Source organism: Schistocerca piceifrons, chromosome 3 (genome assembly GCF_021461385.2).
Source record: "Schistocerca piceifrons isolate TAMUIC-IGC-003096 chromosome 3, iqSchPice1.1, whole genome shotgun sequence".
Taxonomy (NCBI): domain Eukaryota; kingdom Metazoa; phylum Arthropoda; class Insecta; order Orthoptera; family Acrididae; genus Schistocerca; species Schistocerca piceifrons.
The window spans coordinates 499,676,644-499,694,598 of record NC_060140.1 but is presented as its reverse complement, the minus strand read 5'-3'; the positions used below and the strand labels follow the sequence as shown (position 1 = coordinate 499,694,598).

At 37.7% G+C, this 17,955-nt stretch overlaps 1 protein-coding gene across 1 annotated transcript in view; it reads left to right on the top strand.

Annotated features, from left to right (window-relative positions):
- The window catches only part of LOC124789588 (small RNA degrading nuclease 5), a 43,279-nt gene extending 25,324 nt beyond the window's left edge, over positions 1 to 17,955 (top strand). The window contains 11 exon segments of the mRNA XM_047256997.1: positions 2,286 to 2,417; positions 3,691 to 3,879; positions 5,055 to 5,203; positions 5,947 to 6,173; positions 6,271 to 6,392; positions 6,394 to 6,485; positions 8,313 to 8,454; positions 10,545 to 10,739; positions 11,906 to 12,095; positions 13,875 to 14,051; positions 17,433 to 17,955. Coding sequence (XP_047112953.1) covers positions 2,286 to 2,417; positions 3,691 to 3,879; positions 5,055 to 5,203; positions 5,947 to 6,173; positions 6,271 to 6,392; positions 6,394 to 6,485; positions 8,313 to 8,454; positions 10,545 to 10,739; positions 11,906 to 12,095; positions 13,875 to 14,051; positions 17,433 to 17,815 — 1,998 coding nt within the window. The 3' untranslated portion in view covers positions 17,816 to 17,955.

Sequence of the window (17,955 nt, the reverse complement as noted above, 5' to 3'; positions counted from 1 at the left end):
TTCTTCGGCGTCTCGACTCTGTCCACCACCGTGGATTACGTTTAGTGTCTGGAGCTTTTTACACCAGTCCTGTGGAAAGCCTTCATGCTGAGACTGCTGAACCTCTGCTGTCCAATCAGCGAGCTGTCCTGAGTTGTTATGCTAGCCATCTGTCTTCCATGCCTGCTAATCCGGCCCTTGATATTTTTTTCGACGCCTCCTTGGATTTAGGGTATGCAGGCCGCCCTTCCTTTCTTCTACCACCGGGAGTCCACTTCCGTCAACTGCTACATTCTCTTTCCTTCCACTTACCTAAAACTTTCTTGACAACTTGGGGCACAGCACCGCCTTGGCTCCGGCCCCGGTCCTGCCTGCTCCGTGACCTTTGTCAGTTTCCCAAGAATGGTACCCCTTCTGTTGTTTATCGTCGGGCATTTGCTGCTCTATGCACACAAATGAAGGATGCCACATTTATTTACACTGATGGCTCAAAAACATTGTTTGTTGTTGGGAGTGCCTATATTGTTGACGATACCCCTAATCGATTTCGGCTTCCCAACCAGTGTTCGGTTTTTACTGCGGAGCTTTACGATGTTCTCCAGGCTGTCCAATACATCCGTCGCCATCAGCGGATATAGTATATTGTATGCTCAGTTTCGCTCAGCTCTCTCCTCAGTCTTCAAGCTCTCTACACTGTCCTACCTCTGGTCCACTGGATTCAGGACCACCTCCGCTTGCTCCACTTGGGGGGGGGGGGGGCATCCCTGTGGCGTTCCTCTGGATCCCAGGACATGTTGGTATCCATGGAAATGAGGCGGCCGATATAGTGGCCAAAGCTGCAGTCTCTCTTCTTCAGCCTGCTATTCGCATGATTCCCTTTGCCAATCTACAGAGTGTTTTATGTCGTCGTGTTGCTTTTTTATGGCAAGCACATTGGTCGACACGTCCCAATAATAAATTGCGGGACGTGAAAGCTCTTTCCTGTGCTTGGACCTCTTCCTCCCGAACTCGTCGTCGGGAGGAGATAATTTTAACTAGACTCCGGATAGGGCACTGTCTTTTTAGCCATTGACATCTTTTAAGTGGCAATCCTCCCCCACTTTGTCCCTACTGCTCTCAACTGTGGATGGTGAGAGACCTTTTACTTGAGTGCCCCTATTTTACGCTGTTACGCACCCGTCTACAGCTGTTGCCTGATATATCTTCCATTTTAGCTGATGACACGCGCTCAGCCGATCGCGTTCTCGAGTTTATTAGTGCCAGTGAGATGACATCGGTCATTTGAAGCTCTTTTTGGGGACAAAAAACCCTCTTTCTATAATGGTTTTTTAAGCTTTCCTTCTGTTTTTAGTTTCCCCACTTTGAGTTTCACTCCCATTGCTGCTGGTTTCCAGTTTTTTTTTTTTTTTCTAAGTGACAGACTGGGCGCTAATGACCGTAGCAGTTTTGCACCCTAAAACCATTAAAAAAACAGCAGTGCTCATGACATCAAAGGGTGTGAGCTCACACATCTTATTTAGTGTTCCCAATAAAAGCAAAGTACCATGCCCTGTTACTTCTATTGAGCATCCACACAGTTGAGCTTCCATGCAAAAGAAAACTCATTTAAGTGTATATGTAATTGAATCTTGATGCCTCCCAGTAACAATGTCGTATTATTGTATTTGTAAAGGAAAAAGGATAATGAGGGGATATGGTTTAGCCACAGTTCGAGGGGTGGTTGTGAGAATGAATTATCACTCTGCGGCAGTGTGTATGCTGATTTGTAACTTCCATTTTTGCAATAGTGTTAGTCCCACGAAGTATGTGGGAGAACTTCTGAGCAGTTTGGATGGTAGGTGATAGGGCACTTTCCCTTTAAAGGTAAATGTCTTGGGTTCAAGTCCTGGTGTGGCACAGTTTTGATTTTGCTAGAGTTTCTTATCAGCACAAACCCCACTGCAGAGTGAAAATTCGTTTTGGAAACTGCATTAACTCATAATATACCATGTATCGAGAATCCTGTTCCCCCTCTTTCGACAATGTTCAATGAAGTCGTACATAAAAGTAAATTTTACAATTACAAAGACTTTTACCTATGTTTAATTTCTCAAATAGAAACTAATAATCAGTTGACTGGAACTTTAGTTAAGAATTCATCAAAATTCTTTTAAATAACTCCCAATCCACCGAACATCATGCTCATTCTCCCTCCATGCATCACACCAGAAATTGGTTCCCAGTTTTCATATTTTAATTTTCTTGATTTTGTTGTTAAGTATCTCAGTTATAAGTTTTCTTTGTAACTGGAGATATCTTATTTTCAGGCAGGAGCTTTAAAACAACGGAAAAGGGAAGCTGATGCTATAGAGGATTCTTTTTCAGAATGGCGGGAAACAGGCCAAATAAAAAGCAGCAAAAGGTTAAAAGCGGAAGTTACAGAGGAACAGTCCAAAACAGTGAGTGAGTTTATTTTTGTGACTATTTTAGTCTCAAAATTTTTTAGTTGCTGAAAAAGTTTCGTGTGTTAGGTCTGCTTTGCTGTAGCTTAAGGCTGTAATATCTACATTACAGAAAGTCTGAGCTTTTAATTCATGACTTTGACTTTGTTTGTCTATATGTGTATATATACATATATTACAGCTTGCCATCAGAGACTTGTTGAAATTTATTTGGAAAGTGATTGGATGGTGTAGTGCTCATTATGTTGATAATTTTCATGAATTAAAAGTGCATCAACCCAAATACAGTTTTCAACCAAGTGGACTCAGTTTAGCAATTTCAAAATTCACAATAATGACTCAGTCCACTGTAGCATGGGTTTTCAGAAGACAAGCAGCTGCACTAAAGCAAGACCTGGTAGTCACATGTGCTAACTGTGAGACTTCTTGTGTTTGGTATCTATGTGTGGTGTGTGTGTGTGTGTGTGTGTGTGTGTGTGTGTGTGTGCCAATGCATGTGTGCATTTGTGTGTGTGTGCGCAAGAGAGGAGGAAGGGGGGGGGGGGGGGAGATGGGGGCTTGTCACATTATTGACATTGAGCAGTGCCTCCCTGCTGGGTAGGTTGTGGCTAAAAAGTTGTAGCTGGTTTCAGAGGATACTACAAAATTAAATCACTATTAACCAGGCCTTATATATTTTAGGTATAGTTTAATTTCTTCATGGTAAAAATTGCTTCTTTTATTAAATCCTTTTGAAACTGGGGTATGTAATTGAACAGCAACCTGGAAACCAGTAAAACTTGACAGTACATTTATCACTGGTTTAAATCTGCATGGGGATTGAGGAAACACTAATCCTTTTTGTAGCAGTTGTTTGGTTAGTAGATATAACTTATTCATATAAGCTGATTGCATGTTATTACTAGTTCCTAGTGTAAGATTGTAATTTCAATTTTCCACAAAATCATAGTGGTCAACCAGTTATTTCGCTACTGTTTTCAGATTACACGAGTCTTCATAATTTATGTAAATAACTGTAAAAGGAAATTGTAAGATTAAATCGCATAGGAATTGATTCTAGACATAACATGTTACATATTTGTGCTGTTAGCATGTAGATCATTAGCAGTATGTAGGTTAAGCTATTAAATTTGGGTATATTACATGTTTTGTCTTGATAGCTGGCAAGTTTATAGTCTAATAAATATTCCAATTTGAGTTGTTTTCATCTCATTGTCGTTATCGTTTTCAGAGCACTAGGATACAATGAAACAGAGTTTACTTTTTGCAGGTAAAAGACATTGAGAATTTAGCTGCAGAAGCCAGTAATTCAAAACCCTCCAATCAGAGGAAAGAAGGGAGTAATGATAGCATGTCTGATAGTTCTCACAGACTATCAAGGACAGGAGAGAAATTTCTGACTGGTGAAGAATTCAAAAAACTCAAGGAGGAGCTTAAAGAGAGAAAAAGACTACTAAATGTAAGTTTATTGTGAAGCATTGAAAATTTAATCCCTTTACATTACAGTAATAATTATATTGACCTTTTGGAGAGACTTCCATTTACTTTAACAACAAATAAAAATATAATCTTCCTCCATGAAATGTACATAACAGGTTATTCAATGTTATTTTCATATGCACATATGAAGTCTCCCTCCCTGCCTGATTGAGCATAAGTGTTTCTGCAAAGACTGTTTGGTTTCAGATTCTTGCTCAATCTTCTGTCATTAGCAAACTCTTTTCTTTGGTCGGTTACTTTCATTACTAAGAAAAATGGATGAAGTACCATACCCTGAGGCATTGCCATATTTAATGTTCTCCCATACTAGTTTTGTATTAATTTTTTTTAGTTTATTAATGACATTCACCAACTGTGGAACAGGGTGCCCCATAAATTATTTCATCTCAATTGTCACACTAAAATTATAATATCCACAAAATTCAAAATGTTGCAAGATCACAACCTATAAGTATGAAATTGTTTTTGTTGACCAGTCTTTACAGTTACTGTTCATTTGCTGATATTCATTTTTGTAAAATAGAATCCATTACTGCATATTTCACTCTTGAAAGACATAGTTTCAGTGTTATGGTCTTACTGTAATTTTTACCAACAAATGTCATTCTTATCCTAAGTTTAGGATGTATAACAATCCTCATTTATTAAACAAATAGTGTCAACTGTTAACAGGTCATAAGAAATTATTAATGATCTTAGAGTTAGCAGTTCCACTGTCAACTTTTGTGTCACTGTTACAAAATATACACAGTTGCTCACAAATGTAATATCTTCAAAAATTATTCAAAATAAAATGAATTGACAAAGTCAACATTTTAGTGAACCACCTATTTTGTGAGAAATATGTGGTCAAAGTACACTTATTGTACCAAGGTTACAGCCAAAATGTTACTTTTTTGTGTGCTCTTAAGTTTTCCAATGGAATAAGTTGAATTCTGGTTGATGGAAACTGGTAGTCTGCTCTTAAACCTGGATGTAAACAAATTTCTATTTTAGTTTTAACCATCCAGTTCCAAATGAAATCTTGTAATTCTGTGTAGCATGGTGAAGGGGTATCAGATTCAAAACACAATTAATATTTTTACTTTCTTTATCAATGAAGGAGATTGTTCATTGATTTTTTTTTTTTTTTAGCGCACTCCAAGGTTCAGATTGAAAGATGCTGGTGAAAAATCTTCTCTTAAAACCTCAGAGCAGGATCGTACTCCCATATTTCTAAGTGATGTACAGCATTTACTTTTGTATTCAGCACTTGGACATCACTCTCCATATTGGCCATCAAGGTAAAAGTTAACTTGATATTGCTATAAGCATAAAAATCAACTTACACATTTCTCTATTACGTAATTCATTGTCTTTGCTATAATCTCCAACTCTTACATTTTCTGTGTAATATAATGAACTTGTTTAGACCCTGCTTGATATGGGGATCAGTGGATATAAACAGGCAATCTACTCGTAACATTTATAATGCTCTGATAAGATGGTATAAGCTTATTATGTTTTCCAAAAATATGTGAAAGTAACTTCAATGTGGTTATTCATAATATTTTGCATAATTCTTTGCTTTCATGGACTCTGAAACCTCTTAGTTGAAACTTCCCAAATGTATTTCCTGTCACTGTTTCATGTAATATTAAAAGATTTTAAGGATGATAAAGATAATGATGGTTAAATTGTTGTGATAGTGAGGGTTTGTGTCTTACTAGAAAGAAGATTCCACATTTTTGTACATACCATTTTCTCCACTTTCCAATATGATAAGTTCTACAGCAATAGTAGATGTAGGATGACTTATTGAAACTGCTTCTGAGTAGTGTGAGAAGATGTTCATAAAAGAAAAATTATTTCGTAATATGTTTCTTGGCATCTTCCCTAAATTCAAATGTCCTTCCATACTTAGGTATCTTTCATTGAAGTTCTATAAATAGTGTTTTGTCCTCCATTTGTACTAACACTACTGCTACTACTACTTTTGCTGCTGTAGCAAGATTAAGTGAAAAGAACTTAATTCTCACAAGTACAGGTGGTGTCATCTGGAAAAATACAACCGTTTGAGTCATGTAGTATTGCTGGTAGTTGATGGCTTTTCAGTGAATGATTTCATTAAAAATGAAGACAAGCTCTCTGATTTGGCCAGTTTGTATCCAATAAAGGTGGAAGTTGTTACACCTGCTGCCTACAAAAGCTGTCTTGTACAGGATATTGCAGCTGTACCACTTACAGGTGTCCAGAAAAGCTCCCTTGCTGCAAGTAAGTAAAAAATTCTAATTCTTTTGTAATGATATTAGAGTTGTTTATGGCAGCTTTAGTTATTATGACTAATGGAAAATTGCTTTTTATATTTCAGAATATGGTAGCATGGAATCTGCTGTTAGTAGTGGTAAAGTGTATAAAGTAATGAGAGCTTTCTTTCCTATTGTTGTTCCTGAAGTAAGTAAGTAAAGAATCTCAGGAACACCTCCATCCAGCTGACAGATTTCCACGTACACATCTTCTGCTATCTGTTTCACAACTTCTTGAAAATGGATACCCTTTGTGTATAAAGGGGGAGAATGGCAACAGGTGAGAATCAAATGGCAGGAAGAAAACTGGCTTAAGGGCCAAACAACTTCATCATAAGACTAAAGATAGATAGAATTTAAAAGTATTCTATAGAGATAGCTGGATATTAAATATTTGAGAAAGTATAAAAATATTAACCTGATTGATGCTACAATGCATCAGATCCTCAAGTTGTATTTATTTGGATTTTCGTAGTATCTTTAAACCACTGTCATCAAATGTCATAATGGTTCCTTCACTGAAGAATAACAGTTTCCGCCCCTCATTCTTGGCCATCTGAGTTATTTCATCAATATTGATCTTTATTTCAGTGAGACATTAGTCTCTTCCTGTATTCTAGCCAGTATGATGTGGAATGGAAAGCTTGCACTAGCTATGAACAGCAAGACATTTACCAATAGATTAGTCCATGACATACAACATATTTCGTAATCAACATTGATTGAGAAATTCATGTTCTTGCCACTAATGGCCATACATTTGTTAGAAAATCCCCGCCCCCATCCCAGCCATACTGCAGTCTGTTGCCATAATGTGGAGCTACGCCCTTCTATAGAACAAATTGCATCTGCAATGCCACCTTATAAAACTAGTCAAAATTATCACCACTTGCCTCTGAATGCATTGCAGAGCTATTCAGTCTGCTTCATGTCTCACTTTAGGTGTGTGCCATGCAAACTCTCCACTGTATATCTTCACCTATACTCCAGAAGTCATATTTTTGTGTGATAGAGGTACCAGAGCTGTGTGGGCAAAATGACTGTTAATATACTTCTTTATGTGCTCCAGTCTTTCTTGGAATTTTTGAGAGATATATGTAGGAGCAATTTGATAATTGACTCTTCTAGGAATGTACACTCTTGGAACTTCTGAAACAATAAACTCTCCTTGATGTACAATGCCTTTCTTGTAGCATATGCCACTGGAGTTCCATGAACATTTCCACAACACACTCGTGCTGATCAAATGAATTGGTGGTGAAATGCACCACCCTTTCTTGGATCTTCTCTTTCTCTTTTGTTCAACCTGTTACGGGTCCAGTAAATGGTAAGAGAACCAGTGTCAAACCAATCGATCATAGTCTTAAGATTACTTTAAATGGATTCTAAGATTTGATATTTACATACATCCATTTTAAATTGTGTGGCTAACAATCACACACATTAGTAACAAGTGCTCTTCTATTGAACCTAGTGAACAGTTGCTTTGCACCCTAAGCCTGTCCTGGTCTTGTTCACACCTGAGACACTTTCCTCCCCCCCCCCCCCCCCCTCTCTCTCTCTCTCTCTCTCTCTCTCTCTCTCTCTCTCTCTCTCTCACACACACACACACACACACACACACACACAAATAACTCTTTTATTTTATGTCATATATTTAGATGTTACTTGTCTCATAAATGTGATGTACTGACCACTTACCTATGAGTGACCAAATCAAAAGATTAATTTAAAATGAAACATGATGAACTGTTAGTAGTTTGGAATATCAACAATGTAGGAAAAAACAGATTGCTTCTTACCGTAAAGAGGACATACTAAGTTGGAGACAGGCACAATGAAGACACTTAAGCATAAACGTTTGGCCGCAGCCTTCCTCAGAAAACGAAGGAGAAACACAAACCATTCATTCAAACAAGCAAGCACAATCCACGCACACAAGTTTGTGTTTTTCAGGAGGAGGAAGTATATGTAGATGGAATGCACGAGACATTTTCTTCTTACTTGTCCATATTTAATAAGAATGTTTTAACAAAACATGTGACTTAAACCAATTTGCTTCATACTATAATTTTTGTCTACTCAGTCATGTTTCTGTGTTGTGCAGATATTTAGACTATGTGTATACGAAAGACGTGTACCAGGAAGTAACCCCTTTATCACCAATGTATGCATTAGACTGTGAAATGTGCCAAACAAATGAAGGGATGGAACTAACAAGGATATCACTTGTGGACGAAGAGTTAAAGGTGAGTATTATTGCGATGGAAAAGATTTTCAAACATATATCTCTACACTTTTCAGTGTAATACGGTCCAGTATTAATATTTATGAGACTACAAAATATTTATAAAACATTCTGTTAAGGAATTCCTGTAGTTCATTATTTAGTCTGGGAGCAAGAGACAAAAGTGCATTTTATACTATGTGATGTTTCAATGTGTTGTTGTTGATGCCTTAACAAACAAAAGCTTATTGTCCAGAAGTTAGGATTCGCAGCATGCAAAACTCACTCTTTCAAATGTGTCATGAAATGAAATGTTCAGAACCTACCTTATACTAGCTAAACCTTTTTTTATACACTGTTCGCAGTGTAAATTGTTGATAAAAAAAGGTCAGCAAGCACCTAACTGGAACTGACATTATCAGGAACATTCCAAAGGCATCAAAAAGTGTATATAGCGCATCCATTTTAAACTCTTTGAGACCTTTGTGTTTTGCTTCATTTCTTACCATATTATTATTTAAAAAAATAGGAATTTTTTGGGATGTGAGCAGTCAGCAGTGTTGAAAGTGAAAATGCACACATGATGCATGCAGCATCTATTTTTCTGTTTCTTTATGCCAAATTTTTTATTTATATTGATATAGCACTTTTCAAGTTCGTTTGATTAAAACATTTATGAATATGATCAAATGTCTATTATTAGTAAAGTTTATTTTTTAATAATTACAATGCAGTATTGCTGGTATTAACATAATTTGTTATAGTGCAGATTGTATGAATAGTATACAGCTTGCTGAGTTTTTCTGTCAACAACTTATATTGCTAATAATGCATAAAAAGTTAGAGCTAGTATAAGATAGTTTCCAGACACTATGTTTTATGTTGTTCAAAAGAGCATGGCCATCACATGCCTAGAATTCAAAATTTTTGGTAATAGGCTTTTGTTCGTTAAATCATCAATGTTTTACAATCGGGAACAGTCAACACAGATTTCATTTGCATAGCTGATAGCTGAAATACAGCTAATCAAATTTTCTTATAATGTAAATGGATCAAAAAGTAATGCCTCCTGTGTCATAAAAAATTTAATAATGAACATAACACTGCAGAACTCCTACAGATCATAGCCTGAACTGTCCTCTACACAACACTCATTATTCATCATAATCACCATGCATTTGTACACATTTGCGCTGTTCTGGAACTAGGCATCAAAACCAGTTTGGAAAAAGTCAGGTTTTTGCTTCAGAAGACCCATGATTTTAAAGCTGTTTGAACCTCGTGAATTAAGAAAGTATATAAGGACACTCTAACAGGCATTAGCAATGTACAGTGTTGTGTGTAGTAGTTCGATAATGGAGAAATGGATGTTGCAAATAAACTGCACAGTGGCCAGCAGGCATCTATCACAGGTGCCAGGATGTGCTGATGAAGTAATTTGAGGAGCCAGACATGTTAGAGTTCACAATCAACAACTTTTAAAATCATTCTGAGAAAAATATGGTATATGTTCATTATTCAGAAAAATATCGTACATGTTCATTATTAAATGTTTTAAGACTACTGTATGGTAAAAATGTGAATAAGTTATATAGGCAGCCTCTCTGCTTTTCAGTGCCCTGTGTTGATCATAAATTTTCAAAATTAATCTTTTATTTATTATGAGATAAGTCATACAGATTAAAACTATCTCCAGACTGGAGGTAAAACCCAGACCTTTCCCTTTGTGGGCAATTCTTACATACTGTCTGTCCAGACGTGCTTTTGCATCTTTTCCATCTTCATATCTAGCTGTACTAGCACATTAGAATCCATATCATGTTAACGACAGTTAATAGTACTATTTTTGCATGTACTATGTGACAGTGTTGTTTTTCACAGCTGTGACCACAAATTGCCCTGTTTTACATGCAGCTATCTGCAGTTGTTATGGAAATGTCAATCTAATTTTTTGATTCACATTTTGTGACAAAGATTTGTCTTCATTAGTGAACATCTCCAGTAATTTGAATTTGTTTTTCAACAAATGTAAATCAACCATTTCTCATTTTGTGTACATAATAGTACTGTTGAAGCTGTCTATAATATATAACACTGAACCTTTATGAACAGGTGTTGTATGATACTTATGTGAAGCCTTATAATCACATAACAAATTATTTAACAAGATATTCTGGTGTATCAAAAAAGACACTTTCAAACGTGACTGTACGTCTAGCAGATGTTCAGGAAAAACTGAGGCAACTGCTTCCTCCAGATGCCATTTTGGTCGGACAGTCTCTTAACAATGACCTCCATGCTCTTAAGGTAAGTAAATGTTAGTTTATAATAAGTTCATTCAGTCACTGCTGCTGAAATAATCTCTTATTCCATTGTCATCAGAAAAACCAGTCTGTTTACAAAAATAGTATAGAATATTTGGGGAGTTATTTGTGTTGAAAGGAAAATTTAATCGACCGCAGGCCCACAACACTTTAATGAGTGTGCACATGGCATGCATGGGTACTAAGCAATTGCAGTACTCCTTTGCTGTATGGCAATTCCTGTCCTTCTTCTTCTTCTTCTTCTTCTTCTTCTTCATCATGTTTACTTCCCCGCCTCCTTCCCACTATCACTTGATTTTTGCTCATTGTCCTGGTTTTCACATAGGTTTTTAACTTGACTTATTCTCGTGATCCCCTTACATTACTTCCTACCTTTTTATTTTGGAGACTCCCCAGGTTTTACCTCATTCTTCCTCAAATTCTCAAAAGTGTGGATTACGCAGGGAAGGACTCTGTGTGGTACTTGGGTTCCTGAAGGTTATATTATCCTGACACCCAATTCTGGTCAATCTGCCATGTGGTAGCCAGTCCATTGGAGGAGGGTACCTGCACAGTCATAGCCCTTTGACAGTGCATGGTTTGCTCTGCTATAGTTGGAGTTGTGAATAATGATGGTAGAGTTTAGGCTTGTTCTGCGTACCATATGACACTTTCTACAACAGTCATTGATCATTCAGTAGTATCTGAGTGCTCTGCTGTGGATTTTATATGCAATGTGTGCATTATATGTAATCATAGCGAGTTATTTAGTGAATTTTTACTCCTCTGGCTGCAATTGTTATGGCTGATGGTGGTGGTGAATGACAATTTCTGCACAGGCAAGAAAGAGACATAATTTGCGGGACACACACACACTCACTTTCATCAGGCACTAAGGTTGTTTGTGCACATACCACCACTGTCACTTGGAAACAGAACAATGCAATCCTTGTCCTTGTCTTGATTGGTGCAAACTACCATCATTCATGGGTTGGATTCTAGTATCTGCACAGTAAACACTCTATGCATGCCAAGGAATAGGTGCCCATTCTCATTGGGCTATTGAGAACCTGGAAAGCACTTATCAGGCAAATTTGGAAAAGGTCAATTAATTTTATATTCCTTGTAAGGGAAAAAGGTTGTACATTAATTCAACATCTATCATTTCAGATGCTTCATCCATATATAATTGATACCAGTGTAATTTTTAACCTCACGGGTACTAGATACCGAAAAAGCAAACTCCAACATCTATCTGAGAGGTTTCTGGGAGAGGAAATACAGATTAGCAATCAAGGACATTCTTCTATAGAAGACAGCCAAGCATGTATGAAACTTACACAACTAAAATTGGCACAAGGTTTGTTTATATTTCAATTCAGTGTTGAAATACAGTGTTGTATGAATTTAATTGCTACTTTTAACAGTTTATAGACATTACTCTTTGTTTTTTCATTCCCCCCCTTTTGTACACTCAGCTACTCACACACAGGCATCATAATATTCTGTTCAGTGTATGAATATTAAGAAGCCTACATTATTATGGACCCATCTAATGTATACTCCTCAATCATTCAACTGTTTATTTCATGCATAGAAATAACAATAATTGGTATACATGTATTTAGTTAACCACATTGATACACTGAGCAGCCAGAACATTATGACCATCTACCCATAGCCAGTATGTCCATCTTTGGCATGGATAAAAGTGGCAGCGCATCATGGAATGAAAACAATGAGGCCTTCGTAGGTCGCTGGAGGGAGTTAGCATCACACACACACACACGCACACACACACACACACACACACACACACCGCCTAATTCCCATAAATTCCGGGAAGGAGGGCCATGAGCCAGCGCCATGTTCAATCACATCCCAGATGTGTTTAATTGGGTTCAGATTTGGTGAGTTGAGGTGGCCACCACATCAATTGTAACTCGCCACTGTGTTCATGGAACCGGTCCCTCACTCTCCTGGCCTTCTGACATGGCACATTATCTTGTTGGAAAATGCATCTGCTGTCTGGAAACATGATCATCGTGAAGGGATGTTTGTGGTCTGCAACCAGTGTATGATACACTTTGGTCATCATTAGGCATTGCATAAACTCCACTGGACCCATGGATGCCCTCTTGAATGTTCCCCAGAGCAGAATGGAGGTGCTGCCAGCTTGTCTTCGTCCCACAGTACAGATGCCAAGGAGCTGTTCCCCTGAAGATTACGGATTTGCACCCTCCCATCAGCATGGTGAAGAAGGTATTGAGATTTGTAAGACCCTGCAGTGCTCTGCCACTGCACCAACGTTCAGTGCCAGTGACCAGCTGGCCATTTCAGTCATAGATGCCAATGTTGGCATGCGTATGGGTCGTCGGCTGTGTAGGCCCATCATTAGGTGTGTTCAATGCACTGTGTTTTCACACACATTTGTATTCTGCTCAGAATTAAAGTTGGATGTTAGTTCCGCCACAGTTCGCCACCTTCCTGTTTTACCAATATTCCCGGCTACGATGTAATGAGGTGTGGCCAACTGATCCCACAACGTCTGGGCGTGGTTTCACTTTGGTGTCACCACATGTTCAAGACACTCACCACAGCACTCCTCAAATACCTGACAAGTCGTGCTGTTTCCGAAATGCTTATGCCGAGAGTGGGCCAATAAAACAAGGGGGGCAGGGGAGGGGGGGGGGGCCCTTCAAATGTGTGTGAATTCCTAAGGGACTAAACTGCCGAGGTCATCGGCCCCTAGATTTGGACATTACTTAAACTAACTTACACTAAGGACAACGCGCACGCCACCACGCGCGCGCACGCTCACCCACACACACACACACACACACACACACACACACACACTACATGCTCTGTGCATGCATCTGACTAGCAGTCATCGCTCACCAGGTGACGATGCTATCACCTGAGTGGTTTTATATTGATAGGTCAGTGGTCATAATGTTGCGGCTGATCGGTGTACATTGTGACTGAAATTTTTAGTGCATTTTGCCTCAAATTATGAAAGCTTGCTATCACCTTTGAAACAGCAGTGTTATTATTAGTGAGGTCAATGTACCTTGATATTTTTTAAAAAATTCTATCTCCCTTTGATAAAAGTTATTAATGTGGTATCTGTTGTTAGGTATAGAATTTGGTGACGTCATACATGCTGGATGCTTAAGAGCTGAGAGCCAGCGACAAAAAAATAGTGCTTCCACAAACTCACAGGCACAAGAATTAGGCGTTAATATTAGTCATCGTGCATCCAATCAATATGCTGCCAGTCTGTTCAGCCACGTAACTCGTGTAGACAAAACAGGTAAAATATTATTGTTGTTGCTTCATTGTAATTACACATTTTGTGAAGAAGATACTTTCACTTTCAAAGCAAAATCTGAAATCAGATGAGGAATAGTGATCCATTCACAATCAGTGCACGAGTTTCACAAAGTATGCTCAACTAATTCTGCTGGGAGATGCTGCAGGAAAGACATCGTGCTTAATTGAGAGCCTTGCTCTCTTCAATTCTAGTAGCATGTATTTCAAGAATTACAGTGTTCTGCTTACAGCTTAAACAACAATGGCTGCAAAATTATAAATTTAAACTTATGCGGTGTCATGCCAAAAATATTTCTTCCTGTCATTCCAGTGGAAAATTGAATAAGAATGGGAAAAGAATACTGGTGCACTTTATGCCTTTTATTGCACATCAAACTCCAGCTTGTGGAGTACACCAACCAAACCACTAATCAGGTCTTCAGAATCCATTTTCATGGGGTAATTATTTTCTGTTGTTAGTCAACATATTTCACAACTCTCTTGAGTTTTAAAATAAAGATTGATGAGGGACATTTCACTCTGTCACAAATAATTATTAGTGGCTCGTTGTGGTCTGTGTCAACATTCTGTAATTGAATAATAGATTTCAACGTCAATCATAAATAAAAAACATCTGTGAAATACTTGCTGGGTACATTTCAGAACAATTCTGGTAGATATTTTTCTTTATCTTTCAAAAACTGAGAGCTTCGTAACTTCTGTGCTGGTCCTAGCTCATTGTTGCCCATTTATGAATAAAGTTCTGGGTTTGGTGATTCATAGAGTGAAAGAAAAAATGTTAAATTCAGAATTATTATAGATTTCTGCCTAATGTAAATGTACATTTCAAAATATTATGCTTGGGAATGGCTTAGTGCCCAAACTGCAATCATAAAATAAAACCTTGAACAGCTGAAAGCAAGATGAGATTAAAAGTTCAGAATTATGTTGAATCTGTTGAAGTGTAAACAGAACTGTATCCCAACCTACATGTTTTGTTGCTTTTACTGTGTACAACAGTTGTGCTGCAGTGTAGATTGATGTTTTTAAATAGGCTAAAAAATTTGTCAGACTTCCTGAATATTCCCTCAAGATTGCTTCCAAAATAAATTTTCATTATTATACTGAAGTCATCAGAGCATATGTGATACATGTTCAAAAGTTCCAAAAAACCGCCTGCGGCTTAGAATCGAGTGCAAAGTAAGTGGAAATTCTGAAAAAAGTTGGTGGGTGCCGCCACAACTTACTTCTGCTGTCGAATATATGTAGCGCTACACAGGCATGCTATGTAGGCACAAAGATAAATACTGGCGCCAAAACCTCTGTGTCAGTAAATAAATTTAAAAAGAAAAAAAAAAGGTGGAAGACAAGCTTTTTTCTCCGCCTCGAGTTTTGATTATTGCATTTTCATTCATTATCCAACGAAGTAAATACAAATTCCGTATTGTTCATCTTCGAATGTAGCAGCATTTCAATGTACTACGAAAACCCGACTGGCAAGACTGTTTGGGATGTTTGTCAATATGGCCAACTCTACGTTCTGGATTTTTTCCTACCTGTGAGAGGAGATGGTTGCTAATAGGAACTTTTATAAATTGTGAATCACATGCAGTATTCTCGTCACCATAAGAATAATATGAATATAAACATTTTGCCATGTATTGTTTCGTGTTTGCTGGTATCTCATTTAAATCCTGTCTGCCTAATAAACCACAAAACTAGAGTGAGACAACAGCAAACGCGGAAGAATATACATATCATGTCATGTTTATATTCGTATTATTCTTATGCTTAACAGTGATACAGTCAGAAATGAAGCACGGCAATTGACTAGATTTTTAAATCTAAGATGACTCTAATTTCTGTGCATAATGTAATGTACTAAAGAGGCGCCTGCGAAGATTTTCAAACGGAGAAAATTTTTCGCTAAACTCTCGTTCAGAACATCTTCTATCATACGCAGTCTATTATTTGGTTCTTGTTGATCATTATCAAAGAAAGCAGCAGTGTAAGTAACAACGAATAGCAGTGTCTTGCCATTGTTTCGCTAATGAGACGATTCCTCTAAAAAAAATTTTTTTTTTAAAGCGGCGGTCGCGCGCGCTAAAGCAAGCCATGCTGCGAGCGGCGACAGGCCGTAAACACGCACTATCAGAATTGCGACAAACAATGCATGACACAGTACAGTAATGCATTTTCAGCTTAGAGTGACGTAAACACCTATAACAAAGAAAACTGCACTTATCAGATCAAAGAAAAATAAGCAATCAATTCAAACCAGACAAAGCATGTGAAAAAGGAAGGGTATCTGTATAAATACGGACGGAGCGCCTGACGCATAGCAATGGCTACCTGGTAGTGCTTAACTGCTAAGCTTACGACTCGAACCAAACTACTGTAGCTGTATAGTCATTCATTCGACCTAAATTGTGTCTCATATTACAATGGACCAACTTTGTTTCGATTTGGAGATGCTGCCTAAAACTTTTCTCTCCCCTTGAATTTTGAGTCTCAAATTTCAGGTGCGGCTTAGATTTGGGAAATTTTTTTTTCCTTGATTTTGAGTCTCATTTTTCAGGTGCGGCTTAGATTCGAGTGCGGCTTAGACTCGAGTAAATACGGTAGTGGAAATTCATGAAAATGAGATCATTGATGAAGCAGCAACTTAAGCTTCCTGTGTGGAAGACACCACGGCATAACATGTATCCCTCCCCACTAGGGGAGGAAGGGGGGGGGGGGATAGAGAGGTTATATTCATAGAGCAACTTTGCTGTGGAGTTCCTCTTCCCAACAATGGAAGTGCAACATCATTCTGAAGTTTTCCCATACAGGGCTTTGCCATTTGACCAGTTGATCTATCAACATGTGTGGAAATCTGAACACAATAATTTGACAGAATGTGTCTGGAATTGTGATTGGAGGGCTGATCATTTTGAATTTTACCTTGCAGGAAGACAAATATGGCATTAGCTTGGAGACTCTTGTGTTACAGTGTTAAGTACTTTTTCATATATTTTTAAGGTAGCTGGTTTCTGCATTCTTTTTTGTGGATGACCAGTTAACCATAATTCACATTTGTTTATTGTGGCAGTATTGATAATGTTTTACAAGTACTTCAAAACTAGTTCTTATTTGAATTAAACAAAAATTTGTGATGCTGTGAGAAAGACATGCTATAGGAAATGAGGTGTGTATTTGAATTTAAAATAGATGTTCCTTCATAAAATGCAATTATAAAGTATTTTGAAAGAATTTGTATGTAGTAGTAGTAGTAGTAGTAGTAGTAGTAGTAGTAGTAGTAGCAGCGTTACTATTTTTAATAATAATCACCCATTCTTATTTACTGATAGTCAGATAAAAGGTATTCCTCTTCTCTTTTCAGCATCAATTATCGGCTGTGGTGAAATAATTCAGAAGTACTCGAATTATATATCTGACTCACTTTTGAAATCAAATATAGGCACTGAAGATGCTTGTACTCAACAGCTCAAATGTGAGGTACAGAACTCGGCGAAGGATGTTGTTCGACGAACTTGTGAAATTATGCTGGAGAACTTCTTTACTCTTGCACATGTAGAAATTGCGAATACAGATGATGAGATTGATAGCTCGTGTAAACGTCTCAATAAATGGTGTAGACGTTTGTTTGAACATGTTGCAGTTAATGGATTATCAGTTGTGTTGTTTAGTGGCAAAAGCAGTGGTCCAAATGGTGCATGCTTTATCTCGCTAAAGAACCCTTTCACAAGAATTAAAACATGTTAAACCTTCTTGCTCATTGTGTAGAAACTGTAAAGGAGAAAAAAAAGTCTGTTAAGTGAGAAACCTATGTAAGATCAATCGACCGACCAGCCTGTTATTGTTCTTGGTGTATAAGTCCACAAATACACAAGTTTCTCTGTTAA